We start from the raw sequence: 23,670 nt of genomic DNA on the forward strand, positions 1-23,670 counted from the left end.
CTACATGCATGCACATCCCTATATTTACCTAAAAAGATGGTCTTAGTAGGCTTGATAGTCCTATACCTACCTGTGATGCTGCTAGAGTCTTGTGTATCCCATAATATCATATGATCAGTAACTGTGCTGCCCTCATTGCACACTGTGTACATAATGTTGTGTAACTATTTATTTTACAGTTATAGAGTATGAGCTAAAATATGTGCGAATATGAGCTATATAGAACGCTCTTCTAATGGATTAACCTGCATTGCAGTATGCAAACAATTTTTCCAGCTTGATTCATTATACCACACTGTTGCATGTGGAAAAAAGGAAACAAATAAACATAACAATACACAAAATTAACAACATAATTTGATTTGACCTGATCCCTGAGTCGATTTAAAGACTGTCATCATGAGAATATTTCAATTGCAGAGTAATCGTACCACGTTGACATGAATATCACACATTCAATCTTATCTAGAAAACTTAAAAGCAAATACTATGAAATATAAAAATACCATGAAACAGCTTAGGGCTACATAAATGTAGTACCAATTACATAAACATAAAAACAAAAGTGTGCCACCCTGACAATTAGGCCAGGTATGCCTATCACATACTATCTGTAATGTATTTTTTTTTAACATTTTTATTCTTTATTACATTACAGATAGTAATGTGATGGTTCATGGACCTCACTTGATTCCACTGAGCTTAAGGATTTGGGATCACAGCATTTGGTTTCAGGGACAGGGGTGCTTAAATTTTCTGGTACACCAAGTTCCAGGTATTCTTTTTTAGAGTCTATCATTTCTGGGGCTTAGCAAACTCTTCAAAGATGTACAACCGGGGTTTCGCCTTAAATAATCGTGATATTTTACTGTTTAAACCAGGGTAATCACACTAATCAATCTTAAACATATTTCATAGATTCCTTAATATTGGCGCCAGTTTCTGTGTTTAAACTAAATAAAAAATAAAAATAAAGAATTTTCCTCCGTTCACCATATAATCTAGCTAGCTGATGATACTTAAATTACATGAGTTACAAAGTACGCAGGTAACGTTAACTAGCTAAGTAACTAAGTAAATGGGATATCAGTTGATTTTGTATATGTCAGTGACGTCACTTGTGGGACTACAACAAAGCCTGTGGCGTAGCTGTATTTTGAAAATGCTAGCTAGTAGCAAACAGTTACAACATTAAACTAGTAATTAAATGATTAAGTTGTTACACTACTTTTTTTCCCAAATCCTGCAGCCGAACTTCGGGTTTAGAAAAAAAAATAGTGTACTGTCTCTTTAAGTTCCCTCAGCTAGTCTGTTTCGTATTGATCAATCCACCATTTTCCAACACACAGCGGCGGCAGTGCTAACACAGCTCCGGCAGCGCGAGAGAGAAGAGAGCCACCCCTCTACCTGGAGAGGAAGCCAGGGACCCGGGGCAGTCATGGCAGCGAACATGTACCGGGTTGGAGGTAAGATTTGGAACCTTCCCGTAATGTTTTTATGGCGGACTCGCCACCATCCGCCGCGGGTCTTTTATGGTATTTACAGAGCGTGGTCCGTCTTTCCTTCCCTTCTTTTATTTCCCTAAAGCTAAAGAGCCTTGTGCTTCACAGATGATGATGGTGAAGAGGAGGATGGTGATGAAGAGTAGTGGTTCGCTTAATGCTGGATTCCCTCGTTTCTTTTGTGTTTGTTGTAACTTGTGATGATCCCAAACAACTACTTCTATATGCGGATACACCTAAAGTAACATGCATTGTGTTTCTATATATTTAAGGTAACGTTAGCATGGCGAACGTATTGTAAAAGTTTTGCGTGCCTTTCAACTATTGCCCCGGCTACTCTTTCATAATGATAACGTTAAGTAACGTTAATCCACTAACCTGCAGAAACCCGGTAAGATATAGGCAGGGAAGCAGCAAGTAGATGTTTTTATAGAGAACGTGCAGATAAAGGAACCAGGATTAATTAAAAGTTAAAAGCTAGATGGTATAATTGGGATAAGAATATCCTTGCATGCTTAAAGATGCATTTTCACATCTTTAACCAGTTTTTTTTCTTATTATTATTTTTCTACAGGCATCTCCAGTTAGTACCTTATTAAGGTTGCTGTTTCCCCCTCCCACTCATTTTCTGCTTATGTTGTTCTGATTCATATCCAGTATGCATACTGTGTAAAAATAGGCACATGAAAGTTACTGCAGTAGTTTAGATAAGGCAGTGGCTGTTTTTTGGGGGGAGACTGGATAACTGGATACAAAGACAGGACAGAACAGCACAAAAGAAAAGAAAGGATGGCATATGACAATAATCAGATGCTTTACACTTGAATAGAGCTTAGTGTTACAGAGTTTTGACTCATCATTACATTTTATTAGGCTACTGGTAAACTGTTCTCTTCAAGTTTCACTGTCAAAAAGTGTCAGAACAACCACATAAAGGTGTGCCATGACTGTAATAAATGGCAGGTGTCACTATTCAGAGACTAGTTCCCTTATCCATTTGGAGCTGGTCAGCCTGTACTTCCATCAGGCAGATATTTCGATTCATGTTTTTGATTGCAGCCTGATGTTCTCCTTCTTATAGTTAGCCAAATAGTGTACTTCTTTTTAACTGTATACTTTGCAAACGCATACGTCAAAGCCAAGGGCGATGGAGGGAAAGCAAGAGTGACCGATTACATTCAGAAGATCTATTTACATGCGATCGCTGACAATTGTCTAGTGAAACAGGAATGCTGTGACTCTCCTTGGCATGGTACACACATTAAAAATAGCCTGTAGTGAACGTCATAGCCCTCCTATTTAGTCAATTGAAAGGCCTACCTGAGTGAGAACAGGATAATGTCCAGAGCAGGGCAGGAAGTTAACACTTCATCAGCCAAATTATGCTGAATTTAGTACATCTCTTCACTCTGTCAGCCTCTTAATGCTGAGATGCTAACCAGCTGAGCTTGTATGTCTCCTCTGTAGAAAAGTTCAGCTTGCAAAACGGTACAACTTTGTGATTTTCACCATTTCCCTACCTGTCTGCCTGCTGTAGCTTTAAGATGGTTTATTTTGGCCCCATACGGTAGCACACTCTGCAGTTTAAAGTGAAATGAAATGAAGTAAACTATTCACATTAACACTTTTACAACTATCAAACTACTGTATATCCAAGTTGTCCTGTCTGTCTAAAATCCTTACAAATAGGCCTAATTGTGTAATAACCCAAACTAATCCAAAGCAAAAAAAAAAATCACATTACTGAACAAACATACCATTAATCAGTTTTGCCACAGTCAATAATAATTAGATAACAAACGAGCACAATTCAGGCCAAAAAACAAGCCTAATAATAATTGACTGAAGTTTCTCCTGAGACATATTCAACCCAGCATCAGAACAAAGCAGAACCCTTGGAAAGATGGCCGCCACTTTGTAAGACAATGCAGGAACATCATGGAAAAGCAATGACTTCCCCTGTGATTGAACCGTGAACAAAAGCTACGCAGCGTAGGCCCTGATGTCTTTGTTTTCATCCTGCAGGCCACACGCCACTCTTCCTGTGCCCAGCGGCGCTCCTTCCTACTGCTTTCCCCTCATACACAGGAAAGTGTTGGTGACTAAGTATAGTCTCGGTCATGACTCTTATTATCTTAATGGTGGGAAGGGAAGAGAGGCTAACCTAGAAATTTTGTGCACTGGCCACAGAAGTTTTAAAAGTCTGAACCTCCAAACAAGAGCCATCGGGGCCGGCTGTAGCTCAGGAGGTAGAGTCAGGGGTCATCCTTGAATCACAAGGTCGGCTCCTCCTGTCCGCATGTCCAAGTGTGGGCAAGACCCTGAACCCCAAGTACGCTGAACCGCTTGCATGGCAGCTCTGCCACCGTCCACCTGGCGAATTAATGTTTGTGTGAATAGGTGAATGAGAGGCAAATTGTAAAAAGCTTTGTGCAGTAAGGTAGAAGGGCGCTGTATAAATACAATTAAACATTTACCAAGACTGGCTGCAAACGTGTTCACACAAAAAATTACTCTCTTATGAGATGATGAGAAAAGATTTAGATGCTTTAAAGGATAGGTTCAACATTTGTAAGTCTGTTTTTAAAACAATACTAAGTAGGCCTGCACGATTTGGGGAAAAATATGAATCACAACTTTTTTTATTTTAGAATTGATATCATGATTCTCTGCCATGGTTGTGATGTTTATTGCACACATGAACCATGACAAAACAAAACAAGTTGGCAGTACCAAACCTAGATTGTTTTGGCACTTATAGCACATTGCGCATCACCACTGGCCTGTAAACCTAGAGGCTTCGATGAATAAAGAACATAACACATTGAACTACTGTAAATATGGCCCTGATACAGGCTCTATCTGAACTCCTTGAACATATCTTTAATTAAAACATGTCAATGTCAAATGCTTTCAGTAAATCAATTGAAGGAAAAATGAATAAAGTCATTTAAAAATGTAATTGCGAACAAGGGTGACTTGAGATCGCGATTTTTATAACAATTTTTCGTGCAGGCCTAATAGTAAGTTGCCCGGGTAAACATTGAAAACCTGTTCATACTGGCCATTAAAAGATCCTTTCCCTTATACATTACCAATACAAGTGATTGGGGACCGAATCCACAGTGCTTGTTCTGTGTAAAATGTTTCAACTGAAGTTTGTCTGTAAGGTAAACAGTAGAAATAAGTCATGTGCTTGCGTGTATTTGATTGGATGACATCACTTTGTGGCAAAAGTTGAACCAGGTTCAACTTTTTTTTGCCGGACGACTGTGTTCTTTTTTTTTTTTTTTTTTTTTTTTTTTTTGCCAAACCGCTGAACTGCCAGGCTGCCCCCAATTCAAATGAATGAGGGGGCTGCATTTTTGGCTAATGTTGGTCTGAACGTTGGGGATTTTGTATTAAAAAGACTGTAACTTTAGAAGATGCACGCTTGGTTTGTATAACTAACCCCTTAGTCCAGAGAGCAAGAGTGTTTGATACGTTTTTTTTTTTTTTTTTCTCATGTCTCATGCAACTGATTCACTCTGATTTTAATCTATGCAACCTCCATTCAGGCTCCCTACAGGCTCACATCTCAGCTGCATCTCGCAGGACTTCATTTTTTTATTTATGGTACCGTCTGTTTTTTGGGGGGGCAAAATGTGCATAAATGCAAGGTTGATGCCCAATAAAACACTACGACTTTACTACATTACTACATATTATAGGGTTTTATCATTATTAATCATCATTTGTTACTTATCCGACCTTGATCTGTGATTTTATTGTTTCTGATTGCATGTTTTGCCTTTTTATTGCTGTTAATTTGTTGATTCTGTATAGTGTAATCCTTATCTTAATGAGTAAAGTCTCTTGAAAAGTGGTAAACAAATAGTTTTCTTTAAAGTTTTTTTTTTTTTTTTTTTTTTAAGAAGGTTTGGCTGCTCCTTTGCCGCTCAGCGCTTTTGAAATGCTCGGACCAGACAGAACCGGTATAGACAGTCGCTTCAGCATTGCGTGACGGGGGTAAGATTGCTAGAGCCTGATATTGGCTTCAAATAAACCTACTCATGTACGTTTTGCATAGGACGAGGATTATCAAGGGATCTCTCAGTGGCCAGTATGAACAAAAAGGAATGCTTACAGTGAGAAAAACCTGTTTCAATCTTCATATAGGCACATGGCTACTGTTTTGGGAAGCTATCCTTTAAATAAATACTTGTACTCAGGCTGTTGGAGTGTGACAACTCTTGTACAGAGTGTGCTAAATGTGTTGAAGTGTTTACTAACTTAAAAAGTGACAAACTTCGTTGTCAGTGCCCACATTTCTTTTGGCTGTTGGCTGGTGAGTAGTTTCTCTATGCTGCCACTTATGATTCAGACCCTGCTTAAAGGTGTTGCAATATTTACTGATCTACACACTGACTAACTTACAAACTTTGACAGTGCCCACGCTGTGTTTGGTGGGTGGCTGATGTTAATTTCCCATGCTGGCAGTTCCCTCTCTCGCAGGTCTGGTGGGTGTTCTGTCAGAGTTAAGTTTGGAGCCTTGCTCGCCGCCATCCTGCCAAATTCAGAATGATCATTTGGACAGATGCATGACAAGTGTCCCCATCATCACATTTCTTTAGAGGCCAAACTGCACATACATCCGTCGCAATGAACAGGATTTGCTGCAAGCTGGATGCCTTGTGGCGTCTTTGCGGCACCACAGCTATTTGGATTTCAAGATCTGGCCATCTAAACTGCCCTGAAATAGTTGTTTGAGGGAGAAGTTTTGTGTAAAACCTCCACACATTTGCTGATTAATCACATTTAAATAAGAACAAGCTGCACTGGTGGCTGCAGTACAAGTGCAAGACAGATGCATGATGGGAGTGATGGGAGTCTGCTTATGAGATCAAAAATGCCCTCTCTGCTTAAACGTCACCAAACAGATTAAGGCAGCACAATATATCGTTTTCTTTTTTTTAACCTCATCGTGATATCAACTGGCGCAATATACATATCGCGAAAGGTTGCGACATATCGCAATAAACACTACGAGATTTTTTTATGTTGGTTGAAAGAAAATATCAATAGAAATCTGCACTTTAAAGTGTAACTGTCGTTCTTTGTTAGTGGTGCCTGTTATTGCCAATTCAATGTTCAATTTATTCAATACATTTTTTATTTTTTTATTTCCTTTTATTTGTTTTAAATTCAACAAGCAATATGTTGTATTTTAGAAGAATAAGAACCAAGTACATTTTAATATCTGTTAATTTATCGCAAGTAAAATTGTTATCGCGATATTCAACAACGTTCTCGCGTATCGCATATTTTCCTCATATCGTGCAGCCCTAAAACAGATCAACTCTGACGTTTATGAAAAAGGCATATTTTGTGTGTGGTGATCAATGTGGTTTACCTCCAAGATCAGTTGCAGAGCATTAAGTAAACTACATGTATCTAGTATCTGTTATTCAGGCAGGAATAACAAGTGGAACTATGTTAGATAGATGGGTTGATCATGCCAGTTAGAGTGGTATCAGTGTGTGAAAATGAGGTGTGAGTATTTCAGAAGATTAAACTACTTTCCATTACCATCCTAGAAACCTCCATCCATATACTATGACTGTCTGAGCCATAATGTCTTCCACGGTTGCTGCCCACAACGCCAAACACCCCTCTCAGGTGTGTGTGTGTGTGTGGTGAGGGTATGTGCAAATGGACAAGTGTGGGCGGATATTCACATTCCCTGGTTTTCCATCTCCCCTTTCTAGCTCTTGCCCAGCCCTTTTCATTACTCAGTCATAGTCAGTATACACCACCACTACTGTATTTTCTATGGCGGTGTATGTAGACTCAATACTTTTTGAATCCCAAATAAATTGTGTCAGCAAGTTAATGAAGTTTGCATGAGATGCTTGATGTTGTACTGATTATTTTTTTTTTTTTTTTGAATTGCAGCTGATAAACTGATAGTTTTGAAGTTATGTCCAGACATTTTGACAGTCCTGCAGCATTTAGAAGCTGACTGTGGATTCCGTCCAGCCGTTGGAGCTGTGTAGTTGTTGTTTAATACAATATATTTTTAAGGCAAAGTTCCTTTACAGTTGATTGTATCAAGATGACTTTAATCAGCGATGCATCTTGAGAAGTTTGGCGGTTATGGTGTCACCAAAATAAGGCATCCCAAAAAGATTTTATGTTTGCAACCAAACTCCTGTTAATAATAAATAAAACTTTGTGCGTTGGTCAGACTGCTACTGATGCCTCAAGTTTGTGTCTATACCTGCTGGAACTTGCTTAAATGGAGTGCCGGGGCAGGAACTGTCTTGATTCTCTATTAGGAGATCAGATTGTGTGGTTGATGCTGTAGAGCTGCAGAGCTGATTTTTATTTTTTTTTATTTGGAGCTATATAAGATATAATACATTAAAGCACTGGTACCCAACCTTTTCTGTCTTAACCCTTTATAGCCAAGCAATGCCTACTCACAACCCATCGTCACAGATCGCATTTGTCTACAGTATGAACCGTTAAAACAAAGAGTGGTGTGTCCCCTTCTCAAATAGTTTAAATTGTATAGTTTTTTTAGAGGCCTGATGAGACTTAAAGTGTAGTGTTTCTCAAAAAACTAACCGATATTTTAGAAAAGTTAGAAAAAGGTTAACAGAGTTTTGTGTAACATAAATTGTAATCATCTTGTGAACCCTCCCTTTTTTATCTTGCAATGCGTAAGGGGTTCTGGACTGTTGCACTAAGGTGTAGTAGAAACATTAAAATGGCAGTTTTGACAACCTATTAAAATGAATAAACGACCATCCAACAGTCTGTCTTTCACAATCAATCAGACCATCAAACTTAAATTTCACCTTTCGACAACTTGCCATTCATTTCTTTTTATGACAAACCATAAAACGATGCTTTTACAGCCTTCTCATACATTTCATACTTTGTTTTCTCAAATAGGAACAGGTGGCATACATACTGGATTAATACCCGTCAGATTTTTTTTAAAACCACCCTCAATAACATTAATAATTCTCTCTAACATTTTATGGACTGTTTACAACTATTATCCACAATTAACAAATCGGATGAGACAATTTAAAAGCTGGTACAGTTTTACCAACAAGATGTAAGTGTGTAGTTTGGGTGGTAATCCATGAGTAGTGTCCAAGTGTATTTTTAATGTGTTTATGGTTGTACCTTTTTTTTTTTTTTCTTTTTTCAATTAGTCCACCTCAATTACTATTATTATACCCTTTTCACTGCCTCTCATTTCAGATGTTTGCTCCTATTTTAACTGTGTTACTAACTTACTCATTCGTCCACTTAAGATTTCAGCTAAGCTGTTTACGTCTTTCTGTCCATCTCTTTCTCTTCCCAGACTCCATCCGTTATCTCATGTTTTTCGTGTCTCATCATTGCGTCTCTCTGTCTCTCTCTGGCCTGGTTTGAATCAGCCCAGCAGACTCTCTCTTTTGGGGCTCAGTAACATGCCTTGATTGGCTCGCACAAAATTTCGACTGCACTGTGACGTCACAGGCACCGGAGCTTGCGGATTGGCTGACGCGGGGGGGATGAGAGTCGGGAGGGGGGAGTTGTACGCGGATTGAGGCGGCGGGAGGGCTGATGGGAAAACTGAGTGACGCTGCTCCGTGCCTACAGTCTCTCTCTCTCTCTCTCTCACTCACTCACTCACTCACTCACTCACTCACTCACTCACTCACTCACTCACTCACTCTCTCTCTCTCTCTCTCTCTCTCTCTCTCTCTCTCTCTCTGTGTTGCTCTCATTTTGAGTTCCTTTCCAGCTTGCTCTCTACCAGGCTTCAGCTCCTCACATGGTGGAAACTCTTAACACTAAAACAGCCCACTCTTGACTGTTACTGAACCGTTTTCTTCCCATATACGTTGTTGTTTTTGCCGGAGGCGGCAAGGAGGGGGAAACACATTGAACTTAATTTTTGGTAACCTAAGTTGCCGAGCCAGGAAAAAGGAAGACCGCGAGCTGTGCCCAATATCCCACCTTCGCAGTGACGCTAAATGTACTGGGAGACGTGTTCCTGTCACAGAACAAAACGTGCTGTGTGGCGGCACTTCACACCCATCCCCACGCTAAAAGTGAATGTTTGTTTGACATGTGGTTCAGCATCAATCTGAAAAGGTCATGACGCATTTTGGCTCTCGATTAATTGGTCCCTCAAAGCTAGCGAACGTTGAAGGCCGCAAAAAAAAAAAAAATTCTCACCGTGGTTTGTCATGAGACCTTGCCCTGTTTCGGAGTGTGAAATGACTGTTTTTGATGAGAGTTCTTTGGAACATTGACAAGTTTTATTTACCTTCTATGTATCCAGGAAAGGTTTTCTCATTTAGCAGGCATCTGTTAGCAGTGTGTCCAGCTACAGTACTTGGATTCACTTTAGTGCTAATGAGGTGATTGATTAGTCAATCAGTCAGTTAGTTGATTGACAGATAATTAAGAATTTTGATAAATAATTGATACATTTAATAATGAATCTAGCAAAAATGCTAAACTTACTGGTTACATCTTCTTGGAACTTTTCATAGCCATTGTTCACTCTTTTTTTCCCACATTTTATAGACCAAACAATGACTCAAATTTGGAGACATGGCCTCAAACTCAGGAAACATTTTCGGACATCTCACAGATTAAACGATTATCTAAAAATAATCAGCACATTAGTTGATAATAGGGCTGCACGATATGAGGAAAATATGTGATATTGCGATAACAATATTACTTGCGAATAAATGGATATTGAAGTGTACTCAGTTCTGCATTTCTGCTGCTTTCAGTATTCTAAAATACAACAAATAGCTTATTATATTTAAAATGAAAGGAAACCATTTCTAAAATTCTTTCACTGAACAAATTAATTGAATATTAAAGGCGCTTTAAAAAAGTGTTACATTTTAAAGTGCTGTTTTCTATTGATTTCTTTCAACTATCCTCAAAAAAAACCTTGAGTGTCTTTTGCGATATGTCACAGCCTTTTGTGATGTGTACTGTATATTGCCCAATTTGATATTGCAATGACGAAAAACAACCGATATATTGTGAAGCCCTAGTTGATAATGGACGTGATCGTTACCTGCAGCCCTAATGTATATCTATCTATCTATCTATTTATCTATCTATCTGTCAAAAGTTTTAGAACACCCCAATTTTTCCAGGTTTTTATTGAAATTCATGCAGTTCAATGTCTTATTGTACTCTGAAATGAAAGAATAGAACAAATGAACAATTTAAGTTAAAAAAGAAATCATGGTATCAATTTATAAACCAAAATGTATTCTACATTTTTGACTCATCAAAGTAGCCCCCTTTGGCAGATATAACCACTGAACACACTCGTGGCATTCTTTCTACAATGGAAATCAAATATTCTTCAGAAAGTTCTTCCCAACTCTGTTGCAGAAGTTCCCATAAATGTGTGGCACTTGTAGGTTGCTTTGCTTTCACTTTTCTGTCCAGTTCATCCCAAACCAGCTCAGGGGTTTAAGTCTGGGGACTGTGCTGGCCGATCCATGTTTTTAAGCTTACCATCTTGTTCTTTTTTGCTAAGGTAGTTCTGGCATAGCTTGGACTTACGTTTTGGGTCATTATCTTGTTGTAGGATGAACCCCTGACCAACTAGGCGCTTACCAGAGGGTACTGGTGCTGCAAAATGCTGTGGTAGCTGTTTTGGTTCAGGGTGCCTTTCACTCTGTACAAATCACCGACCCTGGATCCAGCAAAACAGCCCCAGACCATCACGCTTCCTCCTCCATGTCTGACAGTTGATGTCACACACTGAGGAACCATCCTTTCGCCGTGTGTGTGTGTGTGTGTGTGTGTGTGTGTGTGTGTGTGTGTGTGTGTGTGTGTGTGTGTGTGTGTGTGTGTGTGTGTGTGTGTGTGTGTGTGTGTGTGTGTGTGTGTGTGTGTGTGTGTGTTTCACTGGTAGCCAGTGGGAATTACTGTATGTTCAGGCTTATTGATTTCTATCTACCAGGTCTTTTCTCGATTTGATTTATTCTTTAATCTATGAAAATAATGAACAGTGCATGTTGATGTATTCAAGCCCAAGGTGACATCTACAAATTACAATTCTTTGCCAGTCCAACAGACCAACCCAAAAATACTCTGTTTCCTTGGATTAAACTCAAGGAAAAGCAACAAATCCTCACAATTGAGATGCTGGAAGCATCCTGTGGTTGACATTTTTGCTTGAAAATAAACGGTTGATTATCAACATAGTAGCTAGTTAATTTTCTTGGGATATCGATTAATCAACAAATAGTTTTGAGCTCTAATCAAGTTTGATGCTCCAAGGGCACCTCGGCTGTGGCTCCTCACTAAATGGGATACTAGAGAGTGACTTTGCCAGTCCACAGTTTCACAGCCAGTCTGATGATCACAACCAGTCACAAGCCAGTTTCTCTGACCTCTGACCTCCAGGCACGCTGCCTCACCCCCCCCGTGTATTAGAAAACGAGCAAGTCTGATATGGTATCTTCATTCTCAGTTTCAAGTTGGCCTCTTTGATATTCAACAGCAGGAACGAAGATGTCACAGTAGCAGTGGAGTCTAGTAACAAGCTGTTTCAGGGTGAAGAGTAGACAGGCGTGATGTGATGATCTCTCCAATGTTGAGTAGTGAGTGTGCGCTTGCCAGAAGAAGCTGTTATAGAAAATACACACATACACTTATATGCTCTCTGAACAACTGCTGCTGCTTTGGTTAACCCAACGAGAGAAAGCGTTAAAGTTCTTTAATCTTCATACAAATGATACTATTAGGGATTATTTAATTGAATTTACTTTATTATGTACCTACCTACTGTCAGCTTTTAGCTACTTAAATTAGCAACGTGATATCATGACTTCGGGTCAGTCTAAAATTAGAGAATACTTTACATTTATGATTCCTTCCAAAGACGGGGTGTTAATCTGTTCTTTTCAGTTGGGTAAGTGTGGATGGAGAGAGGAATACCAATAGGAAGAGTGGAGCAAAAGGTTTTCCAGTCAAAGGTGTGCCCCTTAAGGCAGTTTTATGGTTGTGCGGAGGCTCCACGCAGAGCTTTCGCCGTAGCCTACGTAAGTGGCCTGATGTTTATACTTGTGCGCTGCTTTGCATTGTAATGAATGTGGTGGAGAGATTAGTATATCTGCCTCTGAGATTTCTCATTGTTTGACAGAGATCAGCAGACATAATGTTTACTATTCATGATTCAGATGTGAAATAATAAGAAATAATAAGAAAAATGCCCATCATAGTTTCCCAGAGCCACAGGTGAGGTCTTCAAATTGCTTATTTTGTCTAATAGCCCAAAACCAGAGCTATTTTGCAATTTAGTGAAGACCAAGTTCAAACTGGGTCGAGACAGAGGCTAAAAAGAGTTAACTCTATATACATTCCTCTGGAATTTAGAAAATATTGAAATGTGGAAGCGACAGGAAAAAATTATAGTAATAATTAATAATTACCTTTTTTTTTTATGTTTTATTTGCTAATATTGTGATTACAACTCTGACAGAAAACTAGTTTTTGCATAATGTTTTAACCCAAAAGTCTTTCCCAACAATTGTGCATAAAAGGTGTAAAACAAAAAAATGAATAAATTAGAGTAGTAGGGCTGCAACTAACAATTATTTTAATAATCGATTAATCTATCGATTATTTTTTCGATTAATCGATGAATCGGATAAAAAAAAACATTAATTTACATAAACTCAATACATACATACTTATTGTTTTAGTTAACAGTTGTGTAAAGGTAAGTAACCCAAATAGCAGATACAGACAAGACAGACAGACAGACAGACACTTATTCATTAAATTATTACCATCATTGTAGTAAGTGCAAGTTAAGTTCGTTTATACACCACACACTATTATATTTGTCAACAATAACTGATATGGGACAAAGCACATACTATACATAACCGATTTGAAAAATGAATGGGCCAATAAAGGCGAGTGAATAAAACCATGTCTTTAGTCTTGCAAACTATACCACCCCTGCTTTATTACTGTTATTACCGAGCTAACGCTAGCTTGTCATGCTAGTCAGCTGGATAACGAGTAAATACCAGCACCAAAAGAGCTACTGGAGGGACGGTACGTTCCTCACTTCAGAACAGAAGTAGGATAGTGTAGTGACTTTACCCTGCTGTTGAACTCCCTTCCTCCACATCAAGGACTCCAACATGTGTACGTTTTAGGTGCTGACTCATCACCGTGGTGCGCCCGTGCCATGCCGTGTCGCTTTTGCTTATCTTGCAATTAACACATTTTTATTTAGTGTGAAATGCTCCCACACCTTGGATGACTTGGGTCGTACTGATTTCTCTGCCTCCGCCGAGTGTTTCAGAACAACGTTACGGGTCTCTCAGGTCTCTCTCCGTATTTCCTCTACCCCCGCTCTGCTCTTTTTTCCTTTCGCTCCGCGCTGCTCTTCTCTGCGCTCAACTCAATTTTTTTTTTTTATCTCCGCGACTAGGTTGCCTAATAGTTGCGGACACAACGAATCGATAATTAAATTTGTTGCCAACTTTTTTAGTAATCGAATTTTATCGATTCGTTGTTGCAGCCCTATAGAGTAGACCGGTGAAGTAATCAGTCCCTCCAGGATTTCGCAGCCTTTTTTTGAGATTGTTGCGGCCCAAAATGCCTGATTTTTGTGGGAGCTTTTGTAAAAAAATTGCGATAAAGGTTGCAATGTCTTTTGTATGTTTGTTGCAATGAAGTTGCGGGAGACAGTGAAAGTTGCAAAAAAAGTTGCGATCTTTTTCTCTTTTCTTTTTTTTTATAGTTCTTTAAAAATAATGTTTTGGGAGAATAAAATTACTCTGGGCTTAGTTATCATAGTAACCTTACCAAAAAGGTTCAGGATGCTGCAAATGTTGGTATAATATGAAAATGGCTGGTGGATTTAAGACAAAAAATAATTTATTGAGTGAATAAAATTTGAACATATGTGTCAGTGGCTTGTTCATCTTTACATTGTTAGTTAATGTCCTATCCTGGCCACACACACACACCCACACACACATTCATATGGTGTGATACAGTACTTATTGGTTGTATTCGCGTGAATTGGCGACATTGCGAAATCCTGGAGGGACTGAGTAATAACGTAAAAACGTCTCAAGACTCGAGACTAGAGCTGAAACGATAAGCCGATCAATCAATCAGAAAATAAACCATATTAATAACCGATTAGTTGTTTCTGTTGGTTTTCAAGGACAACGCAAACCATTCTGTCTTTCCAACTTCTCCGATATAGTGATTTGTTGTTTTTCTCTGGTTTATGTCATTGTAAATTAATATCTTTTGAGTTTTGGACTGTTCAGCGGACAAAACAAGCCATTTGAAGAGGTCACTTTGGGCTCTGGGAAATTTTAATGGGCTTTTTATTTTTTTTTTTTTTTTTTTTTTTTTATAAAATCCATTTTCTGACATTTTAATTCCAAACTGCAGATTATTTGATTATGAAAATAATTGTTCGTTGCAACCTTATTTGAACTTGATACCAGTACAAAGAATGTTTGGGGAACTTTCAAAATGGTTGTCGATGGAATTTTCTGTCTGTTTATGAATTGGTCAATTTTCAAATAGTTTTAGCTTTATATTCTTATTGGAGCATGTTACAATGTCTATATTCTGGAGCTATCTGTGCCATAAAAGAAAAAAAGCAAGGTGGTCCAAAACACAAGATGCATTACAGATGGTTGTTTTAACAGTGTTGTGGTTCTAAGTGGATTTTTCCTTTTAACTCTGACAGTAATAGTAATCCACGATAGATCTGGATGTCAGTGCAGATCCTGGGTGTGCTTACACGACGAGTGCATTCCTAAACCAGTAAGTGTTGGACACAGGAGGTGCAGGAATAAAAAGCAGGAGTCAGTGAGCATCACGGTTATGCTGGTGGAATTTTGGGCAATCTTTGGCCTAGTCGGTCAAAAGACGGGGGCCCGGGGGCCCTGGGGGGGGGATGGGCGGGTGAGGTTCAGGGTAAAGGGAGGATAGCTCCAGCTCCAGGCAGCCAACCAAGTGTGGGGTATAATCTGACTGCACTCAGCCAAGACACATGCAGGGCTAAGACCAGGCACCCTACCAAGATTGGGGCCTGTGGGGACATCCTGGTGAGAGCTAAGCCTCCAATGGGCCTGGAGCAGTGCCAGGAGAGAGAGAGAGACACACACACACACACACACACACACACACACACACACACACACACACACACACACACACACACACACACACACACACACATACGGATGCATAGTAAATTCACACATGCTTATGCACTCTCTCATACACACCCACATGAATGCAGACACACTGCATGCAAACAACAACAACACACATGGGGGGGGCATAAGCGGCAATAAGACAAAGAAATGAGGACATACATGGCTGCTGTCTGAATGGAACGCTTTGGAGAGCCAGATTTGTTGTGTGTTGGTGCGTCACCGTCTTATTCAGTCAGACCTCCCAACTCCAGCTGGATCTCCGGTGTATAAAATTCACCTAATCAAGTTAAACCAACATTTGGTGGATGTCTGTGTTGCACTTTCCTGTTGACTAATTAAGCTGTCGTAGTATGGTCCAAACTGGAAATCCCCCTGAACGTTTGGATGACCTCGAAATGCTGACTGACGTTTTTCTTTGCTCTTTTCCTTTCTCTTTCCATTCCCCTGCTCCTTCCTCCTCCCTCTTTCTTCCTCCTCCTCCTTGCTGTTCCTCTGCAGATTATGTTTATTTTGAGAACTCGTCCAGTAACCCACTGCTGATCAGGAGGATAGAGGAGTTGAACAAGGTGAGTGTGCTTAAGTGCAGCACAGTTCTGACCGCTGTACATCAGATTTGTCCCGAGTGTTTCAAAACCCCACTCTTCAATCTGATTTGTCAGCGATAGAATTCAGATGAATCGATTTGTTGATCACAATTACTTAAGTAACACTTTTGATAATCAATTAATCCTAATTATAGTCATCTTTCAAGCAAAAATACTAAATTACTACATCCAAGCTTCTGAAATGTAAGTATTTTCTTTGTTGTACATTACAGTAAAGACTTCAGGCTTTTGGTCTGAGGCGAGAAACCATTACAAGAAATTCCCTTTGGTCTTCGCAAAATTGTACGTGTTATTTCTTTTACTATTTTCTGACATTTTCGAAACGGAGCCTATTAAATCGATACTGAAAACAATCGTTACTCGCAGCTTTACAGATTCTTAGGTTGAAGATTTGGTTGTCCTATGAAAACGTTGATTGTTCACAAGATCAGGATCATTATTAACTTGAAAAAACAAAAATGATTTAACTGCCAACGTTTTGTGAGATTGTCATTATTGATGACCTGACAATGTTGCCCTGGATGCCGTCTGGTAAACCCCTGCCTGCCATCCTGTACATTGTTCATTCTAAGAAGCAGAAAAAGAGGCCTGTCTCTCTGTGGACTAGATACAGGTCTGTCCCCTGTCCCAGGCCTGTGCTGGATAATATGGAGGCTGTTTAATGTGATTGACGCAGAGCTCAGAGTGAGCCCTTTACTCTGTCTGTCACTGTCAGTGTCTCTGCTCCTCAGGGATCTCTGGGTTTCTCTTCCATAAGGTTTGCGATGTGCGGTCAGAAAGCATATATAGATGGATAGTCTAAGGCTATGTTTAGACGGAAACGATCTGAAGGGAAAACGCACTTTTTATTCCACGCTTAGACGAGCGATATGGGGGGGAGGAATCTGGGTGCATATGGTGACGCAAAAGTATGTGAAATGCGATCCACCAAGTCCGTGCGCATGCGTCGAACCTTCCTTCTACTCGTCTCCCTCTCCTCCTCCTCCCTCCCTCTCCTCTCCCTAGTAGCGCAAAGCGAACAACAAAAGCTGACAGACGAGGATGTGGAGTTATTGCTCCAAACAATGCGCACACACACGTGGCACATATCTATACATCTATACATCTATCTATCTATACATCTATACATCTAGACATCTATACATCTACACACTCAGTGCGTTTTTACCCTTTAGACGGGAACGCAACGGTGGATTTTTAAGCCCCAAAAATGCCGTCGCTGTCTTAACGAAAGGCACATCTGATAAATAGTTAGTCATTTTCACCCGTGAGCATATTCGTGTGAATGGGGCCTAAGGGAAAGACTCAAAACTATTGAAAAACAAAGAAAATTAAGAATTTTGAACTGACTGAACCCGAAAGCCTTTGCGTGTAATGCCAGAACAACAGCAACGTACTTTTTATTTTTATGTAGTGGACTGTGTCCTCGTTTCTAATTCCTGTTTTACTACTGTGAGGTGACCTTAGGTCACGTGAAAGTGACTCCCATTAATGAAATGAATTATTATTACAAGTCAACGTCGATGTACTTGGTGCCACAAATTTACGGAGGAGGAAAAAATGAAAATATGCACAAATTATTATATTTAAAGGTTAAAGAATCCAGGGCTGCATCTAATGATTCTTTTACTGTCGATTAGCCAGCAGATAATTCCCTTGGTTACTCTTTTGGTCCATAAAGTCGAATCAAATAGCAGGCATATTTTGCTTAAAATAACGATTCATTGGTTATCAAAATAGTTTCTGATTATTTTTCTGCCAATTGGCCAATCATTTAATCATACTAAAAGTGTGACAATAACTCAAATCAGCCTAGGTACTAGTGCTTTATAAAGATTAACATTTTTATGTTTTCCATTATGCTGCTTGGCTGCCACATGTTTAAATTATACCTTCTTTATACCCACACTCGTGTCATAGTGCTGACTGTAAACCTCAGCTTGTTCTTTTGTTATTATCCTCCTTTTTATGTTCTGCGTTTACTTGCCCTGTAAGTAAAGTTTACAGTTTAAACTTCAATGCTCAAAGAGACTTCATTTTACTTCTACAGATTAACTGCGTCTGCATCTGTACCGGAGTAATCTAGTGACATGCAACAGAAGAGCAAAATCTCAACAAAGAATAACTTTTTTGCGTTTCATTAAACCTCTTTCATTTTTAAAGAGAACCGTGTTTTAGTTTGCTATCCGAAACGATAATAATAGGAAATTGTGTTTTACTTGTGTTACTGCACCATTTGTCAGACACGGAGATGTGTGAAATTGGATTTCAATTATTCTGTGATTGGGAAAAGTAGAAAGTGTGTGCAGAATGTAAAGAAATACATGTTGACTGTGTTTGCTTATTCTCCGTCTCTCTCTATCCATCTTTCTCTCAATAATCCTAATCCAATATGCTCTAGCTATAATAAGATACAAATATGATATGATAACGCTTTAAAGAATCCTACTTTATCAATATCGTGATTTCTATTCTGTTCTATTTAATTTGTGTGTATTACAAAAAGCTACAAATCAATATCTAAATGAGCCTTGATCCTTTCAGTTATTTTACCCAGAGTTTTCTCTCTTCAGGTAGTGTTTGATAAAACATTGTCATGCAGCTCCCAAATTAAGAAACAAATGTCATATCAACATACAAATGTAGTTTTACTCGGAAGAAACCAATGTTAGTGCTGCACAGACAGCCCTCAACACACCACCCTGTCCTGATAACTGCAACACTTATTGTGATTTTTGGAGAACTGCTGTAGTATCACACTGTGTTTTCAGCCATAGTTAAGAACTAGCCTCATTTTCAGCCGTTATTTTCTCTTTTTTTTTTTTTTCTGTGTGTGCGTGCGTGGGTGCTCTGTGTGGCACCTGTTGCCGTGGTAACGCCGATTGTCTCTGGTTTGCAGACAGCCAATGGGAACGTGGAGGCCAAAGTGGTGTGTTTTTACCGGCGCAGGGACATCTCCAGCACACTCATCGCCCTGGCAGACAAACATGCAAGTGAGTGACCGACCTGAACCCAGCAGCCAGCAAAACACCAGGCATCAAAAAGAACACGCCAACTATGATTTTGTAACCGTTCTTTTTGAGCAACCCTCTTCAGTTATTTTCCCTGCAAAGTTGTAGTGCCTTTAGTCACATTGAACAAGATTTCCCTGAACTGGAGAATACAACTCTGTTTGGTATGTGGCTTGATTGTAAGGCATTGTTTGCACACCGGGGGTGATACAAAATCTAATTGAGTTTTTGTGCACTGTTACTGAGCTGAGAGAAACAGTCCAGACTGCAGCAGCCCCTCCTCTGACAGCCCTAATTGCAGATGGCATTCGATCTGTTGGGCGTATCAATATGACGACACCTGTGTGTGTGTGTGTGTGTGTGTGTGTGTGTCTATGTATATGTGCTCTTAAGCGTGGGTGTCTAGTAGCGTGTACTTAAATGTGGTGCTGTTCTCCAGAGCTTGGAGCATATACCGCATTCTGGGTTACAGCTGGCGCACTTGGACTGGGCTCTCCCTCAATCAGACTTTTTAATTTCATGGGTACTAGGATGTTTGTTCAGAGACAAATACATTAAAACAATGATTGATTTAAAAAAATAATGATGGAGACAGGAAATATGGGAGCCCAGAAGGACTGAGATGGTCAGTTTAAGAAGGTTAGTGGTTAAAGAGAGTGTGGAAGAAGTCGCAGGTAACAGCAGTGTGTCTGTTTAAAGCTTGATTTATGGTTGTGCGGAGGCTTCACGCAGAGCTTTCGCTGTTGTGTGTGTGTGTGTGTGTGTGTGTGTGTGTGTGTGTGTTAGAGAAAGTGACATGGAGAAGGAGAACCAGGAAATGAGTCGGGGGTGGTTACTAAGCCGTGTTGTTACATTTATTTTATTTTTTTTCCAAGAGGAAACGTTAGGGGTGGGATCGGGCCGAATTTTTTTGTCCGGGCCCGGCCCGCGTCCGACAGAACCGTGACCGAGCCCAACAGGCATCAAGAGATTTATGTCTGAGCCCGACCTGGCCTGAAACAATTAAAATCAAATTTTTTTCTCATACTAATGACACATGTAGGCTACGTGTGTTTGTGTGGAAAGCTTTTATTTAGCAACTGTAAGGAAGGCACTCAGAAATGTCCACAGATGAGCGCATCAGCACAGTGAGCGCGCACACGGGGCAACAAGCGCACGTTAACACAGGCGCACACAAGAGGCCCAATCATATAATTGAAATAAAATTAACATATACCTAGACAACTATGTGGAAATACTTCCACACAGTAGACTTTCCTTCATTTTCGGTGGTTTTAAAATCTCCTGAGGCCAACTTCTTTTTAACATTTTCCATCGTTGCGCTCTGAGCGCTCAATGTGCTGTGGCATGCAGTCTGCCTGATATGCTCGTGTTTCTGTTAGGTTAATATTTTAAATTTATTTTAATCACAAAAACGAACATTTGCATCAAGTGAAACAGGCCCATTCATAATAAGCTGTTTAAAATTTTAAATGTCCTATGCCTTAGGCTACCGCGCTGATGTGACCGTCCCGAACCCGTCCCGAACCCGTCCCGAACCCGTCTCGAACCCGTTCCGAACCCGTCCATCATTTCTAAATATCAGTCTGAACCTGGCCCAGCCCGTCAGGTACCGTCGGGCTGAGGTCGGGTATCCCAGCCTTAGTGCACGTCAGGCTACGGCGTAGGGTCGTGTCCCCACCTTACTACGTACGTAGCCACGGTGTAGATTTTACGCAGAAGTATAAATCATGCTAAAGGCCACAGCCATTCTTGAATGTCCAGGTCGCCTCCCCAGTGGTCAGTGGGAAGTGATGCCTTCAAGGCTCTTCTCCAGAGTGCCTGAATTTAAAGAGTAAAGAAGCAGAGAGGGATACAGGATTCATTTCCACCTCAGGATAGACACACACACACACACACACACACACACACACACACACACACACACACACACACACACACACACACACACACGACATGATCCCACCTCTTTTAACCAGGTCTATTTTCTTGAATCTTATCTGATATTAATTATTATTATTATTATTATTATTATGTTATGGTGGTTTCTCTACATGCCAACCGTGTTGCTTTAGAGGACAGGATATAGACTGTGAAATAAAAGTATTTGAAGTAGATTTATAATATTTTATTTATTTTACAATAACTTCGAATGCACCACGAGGCTTACTAATTTCAAGATGTGCAAAGTTGGGAACACAGTGAAGCAGAGTGACTGTGTCCATTGCACATCTGGACTGAGATGACAGGTTATCTGGCGTTCTGCTTCTGCACATGAAAAAAAAAAACACTCTAAGAGAAATTACATTTAATATACCCACAAACTTAAAAGCAAACAAAAATGGATCAGGCTATAATGTTTAAAAAAATGTGGTTAATTTTAGCACAGTTTGATTTAACTCACTGCACCATTCATGCCAGTGGTGTCATACTAACAGTAGAAACACCGCCATCCTGTATTCTTGGCTAGCCATGCCAACCCTTAGACTTTGACTGGGTGTGGCAGGCTAAAGTGTGTGTGTGTGTGTGTGTGTGTGTCAAAGTGTCCTATTTGAAGTGAACATGTGTTTGTGTGACTGCATGAACTTATGTTTGTGTGTGTGAGGCCTGGGCGGTGTATCCGTGGTAAGATGGGGATTGTTTGTTCTGTTGGACCACACAGCATCAGTTTGTCTGTGTGTGTTCCTTTAAGAAAGCGTTCTTTCGTTTATAGCAGCGTTTGTGTGCGTTTTAAACATATGCTGCTTTGTCTGCACATAACATTTTGTATGCAGGATTTTCAGTTTTTCTGCTAAAGATTTCAGTTCTCAACCCAAGTATAAAAAGAAAACCAATATGCATTTTTTTTCAAATAACACAATTTCATCCAGAAAATTGTGGAATTTAAACATCTTTTGGTATCCACATATTCATTTATTTTGTTTGCAGTGGAACAAAAAAACCCTGTAAAAATACTGAATCCTAGCTTGTTCCACACAAAAATCCGAAAATGGCCTAGACAATATTATTGTCACCTTTTTAGAAATTTGTAAGAAATAATTGGATTTCAAGCAGGTGAGTCACAAGGTCGTACAATTGAATAATCATGCATTCAACCAGTTTAATGTGTCACTGCATGGAGAAAAAAGAAAAGCAGAGAATTGTCTGAGGAGGTCAGACAGAAGATCGTAGCCAAGCATAAATGATCTCAAAGCTAAAAGTCCATCTCCAGAGACCTTGATGTTCCTGCGTACACCGTGCGTAATGTTATCAAGAAGTTTTACGGCCCATGGTGCTGTAGCCAGGCAAACCTCCCTGGAAGAGGACACGGGAGAAAAGTTATCTTGCACCATCCATTGCCAAGTCAATGAAAGTGGGTTCTATGGTAGGAGACCCAAGAGGCATTAAATGATAGTATTGGCACATGTAGCAGTAACGTTTGTATAGGCTGCTCCTCTAACGGCCTCCTGGTTTTTGGCTCTGCCAGCTGCAGTTCAGCAAGGGGCTTCCAGATATTTTGCAATATGTAAAAAGTGTGTGTGTGTGTGTGTGTGTGTGTGTGTGTGTGTGTGTGTGTGTGTGTGTGTGTGTGTGTGTTTGTCTTGAGTTTTAAGCCCTGGGCCTGAAGGGGTACATTTAATTCAGTTTTGTTATGGATCAGTGGAGAATGGCAGTCGTGTGTGTGTTCGTATGTGTGTCGGCTGTGAGTCATTGATCAAATATTTTGAGATTCTGAGCGCTCCCTCAATGGGGCCTCCAACTCTGGCATTAGCCCCTCCCCTGTGAGCAAAGCAGCCTCCTGAGTGGTTGGCGTCCTTGGCGTACTTGGCATTTTTTTATCTCCCTGGCCCCTCCCTTCAGACGTTTGAATTTGCTATGACTCAAATCTTTTTTTCTCTTTTGGAGATGTGGCTCCCAGCTCCCATACACAATAGACAACAATGTTGCCAGTGAACTGATGCTCAAAAGTACAACTAGTGAAGTCAAGCTGGTCGTGGGATAAGTGCAGTATACTGTATATTTGCCACTGGGCTCCAAAGTGGGTCATAAACCTATGTCACATCCCTTTTTCTGGGATGCTTTTATTACCGTTTTAGAAGTGAATTCATTCACAGGATGGCCATACTACTGCCGTTAGTAAGTTGTACTACTTGAGCTTCACAGATGATATGTTATAATGGAACTAAGTCCTACAGCAAGAGAATGTATGTTCCATTTGCATCCTCAGCTGCAGAGCTTTAGGAATTGTCCTTATCAGCTGTAATGATTACAAGGTGAAGGCAACATCCTTGCCTCATGTCGACACAGTTGTTGTGCCTTCTTAAGATGCACA

At 40.0% G+C, this 23,670-nt stretch overlaps 1 protein-coding gene across 2 annotated transcripts in view; it reads left to right on the forward strand.

Annotated features, from left to right (window-relative positions):
• Positions 1–1,132: 1,132 nt before the first annotated feature.
• Positions 1,133–23,670, forward strand: part of mta1 (metastasis associated 1) — a 53,584-nt gene continuing 31,046 nt past the window's right edge. For both annotated transcript variants that reach the window (XM_028566247.1, XM_028566248.1), the window contains exons 1-3: positions 1,133–1,466; positions 16,241–16,308; positions 19,247–19,340. In XM_028566247.1, the coding sequence (XP_028422048.1) occupies positions 1,439–1,466; positions 16,241–16,308; positions 19,247–19,340 (190 nt within the window). In that variant the 5' untranslated portion in view covers positions 1,133–1,438. The remainder of the gene's footprint in view (positions 1,467–16,240; positions 16,309–19,246; positions 19,341–23,670) is intronic.

Source organism: Perca flavescens, chromosome 20 (assembly GCF_004354835.1).
Source record: "Perca flavescens isolate YP-PL-M2 chromosome 20, PFLA_1.0, whole genome shotgun sequence".
NCBI classification, from domain to species: domain Eukaryota; kingdom Metazoa; phylum Chordata; class Actinopteri; order Perciformes; family Percidae; genus Perca; species Perca flavescens.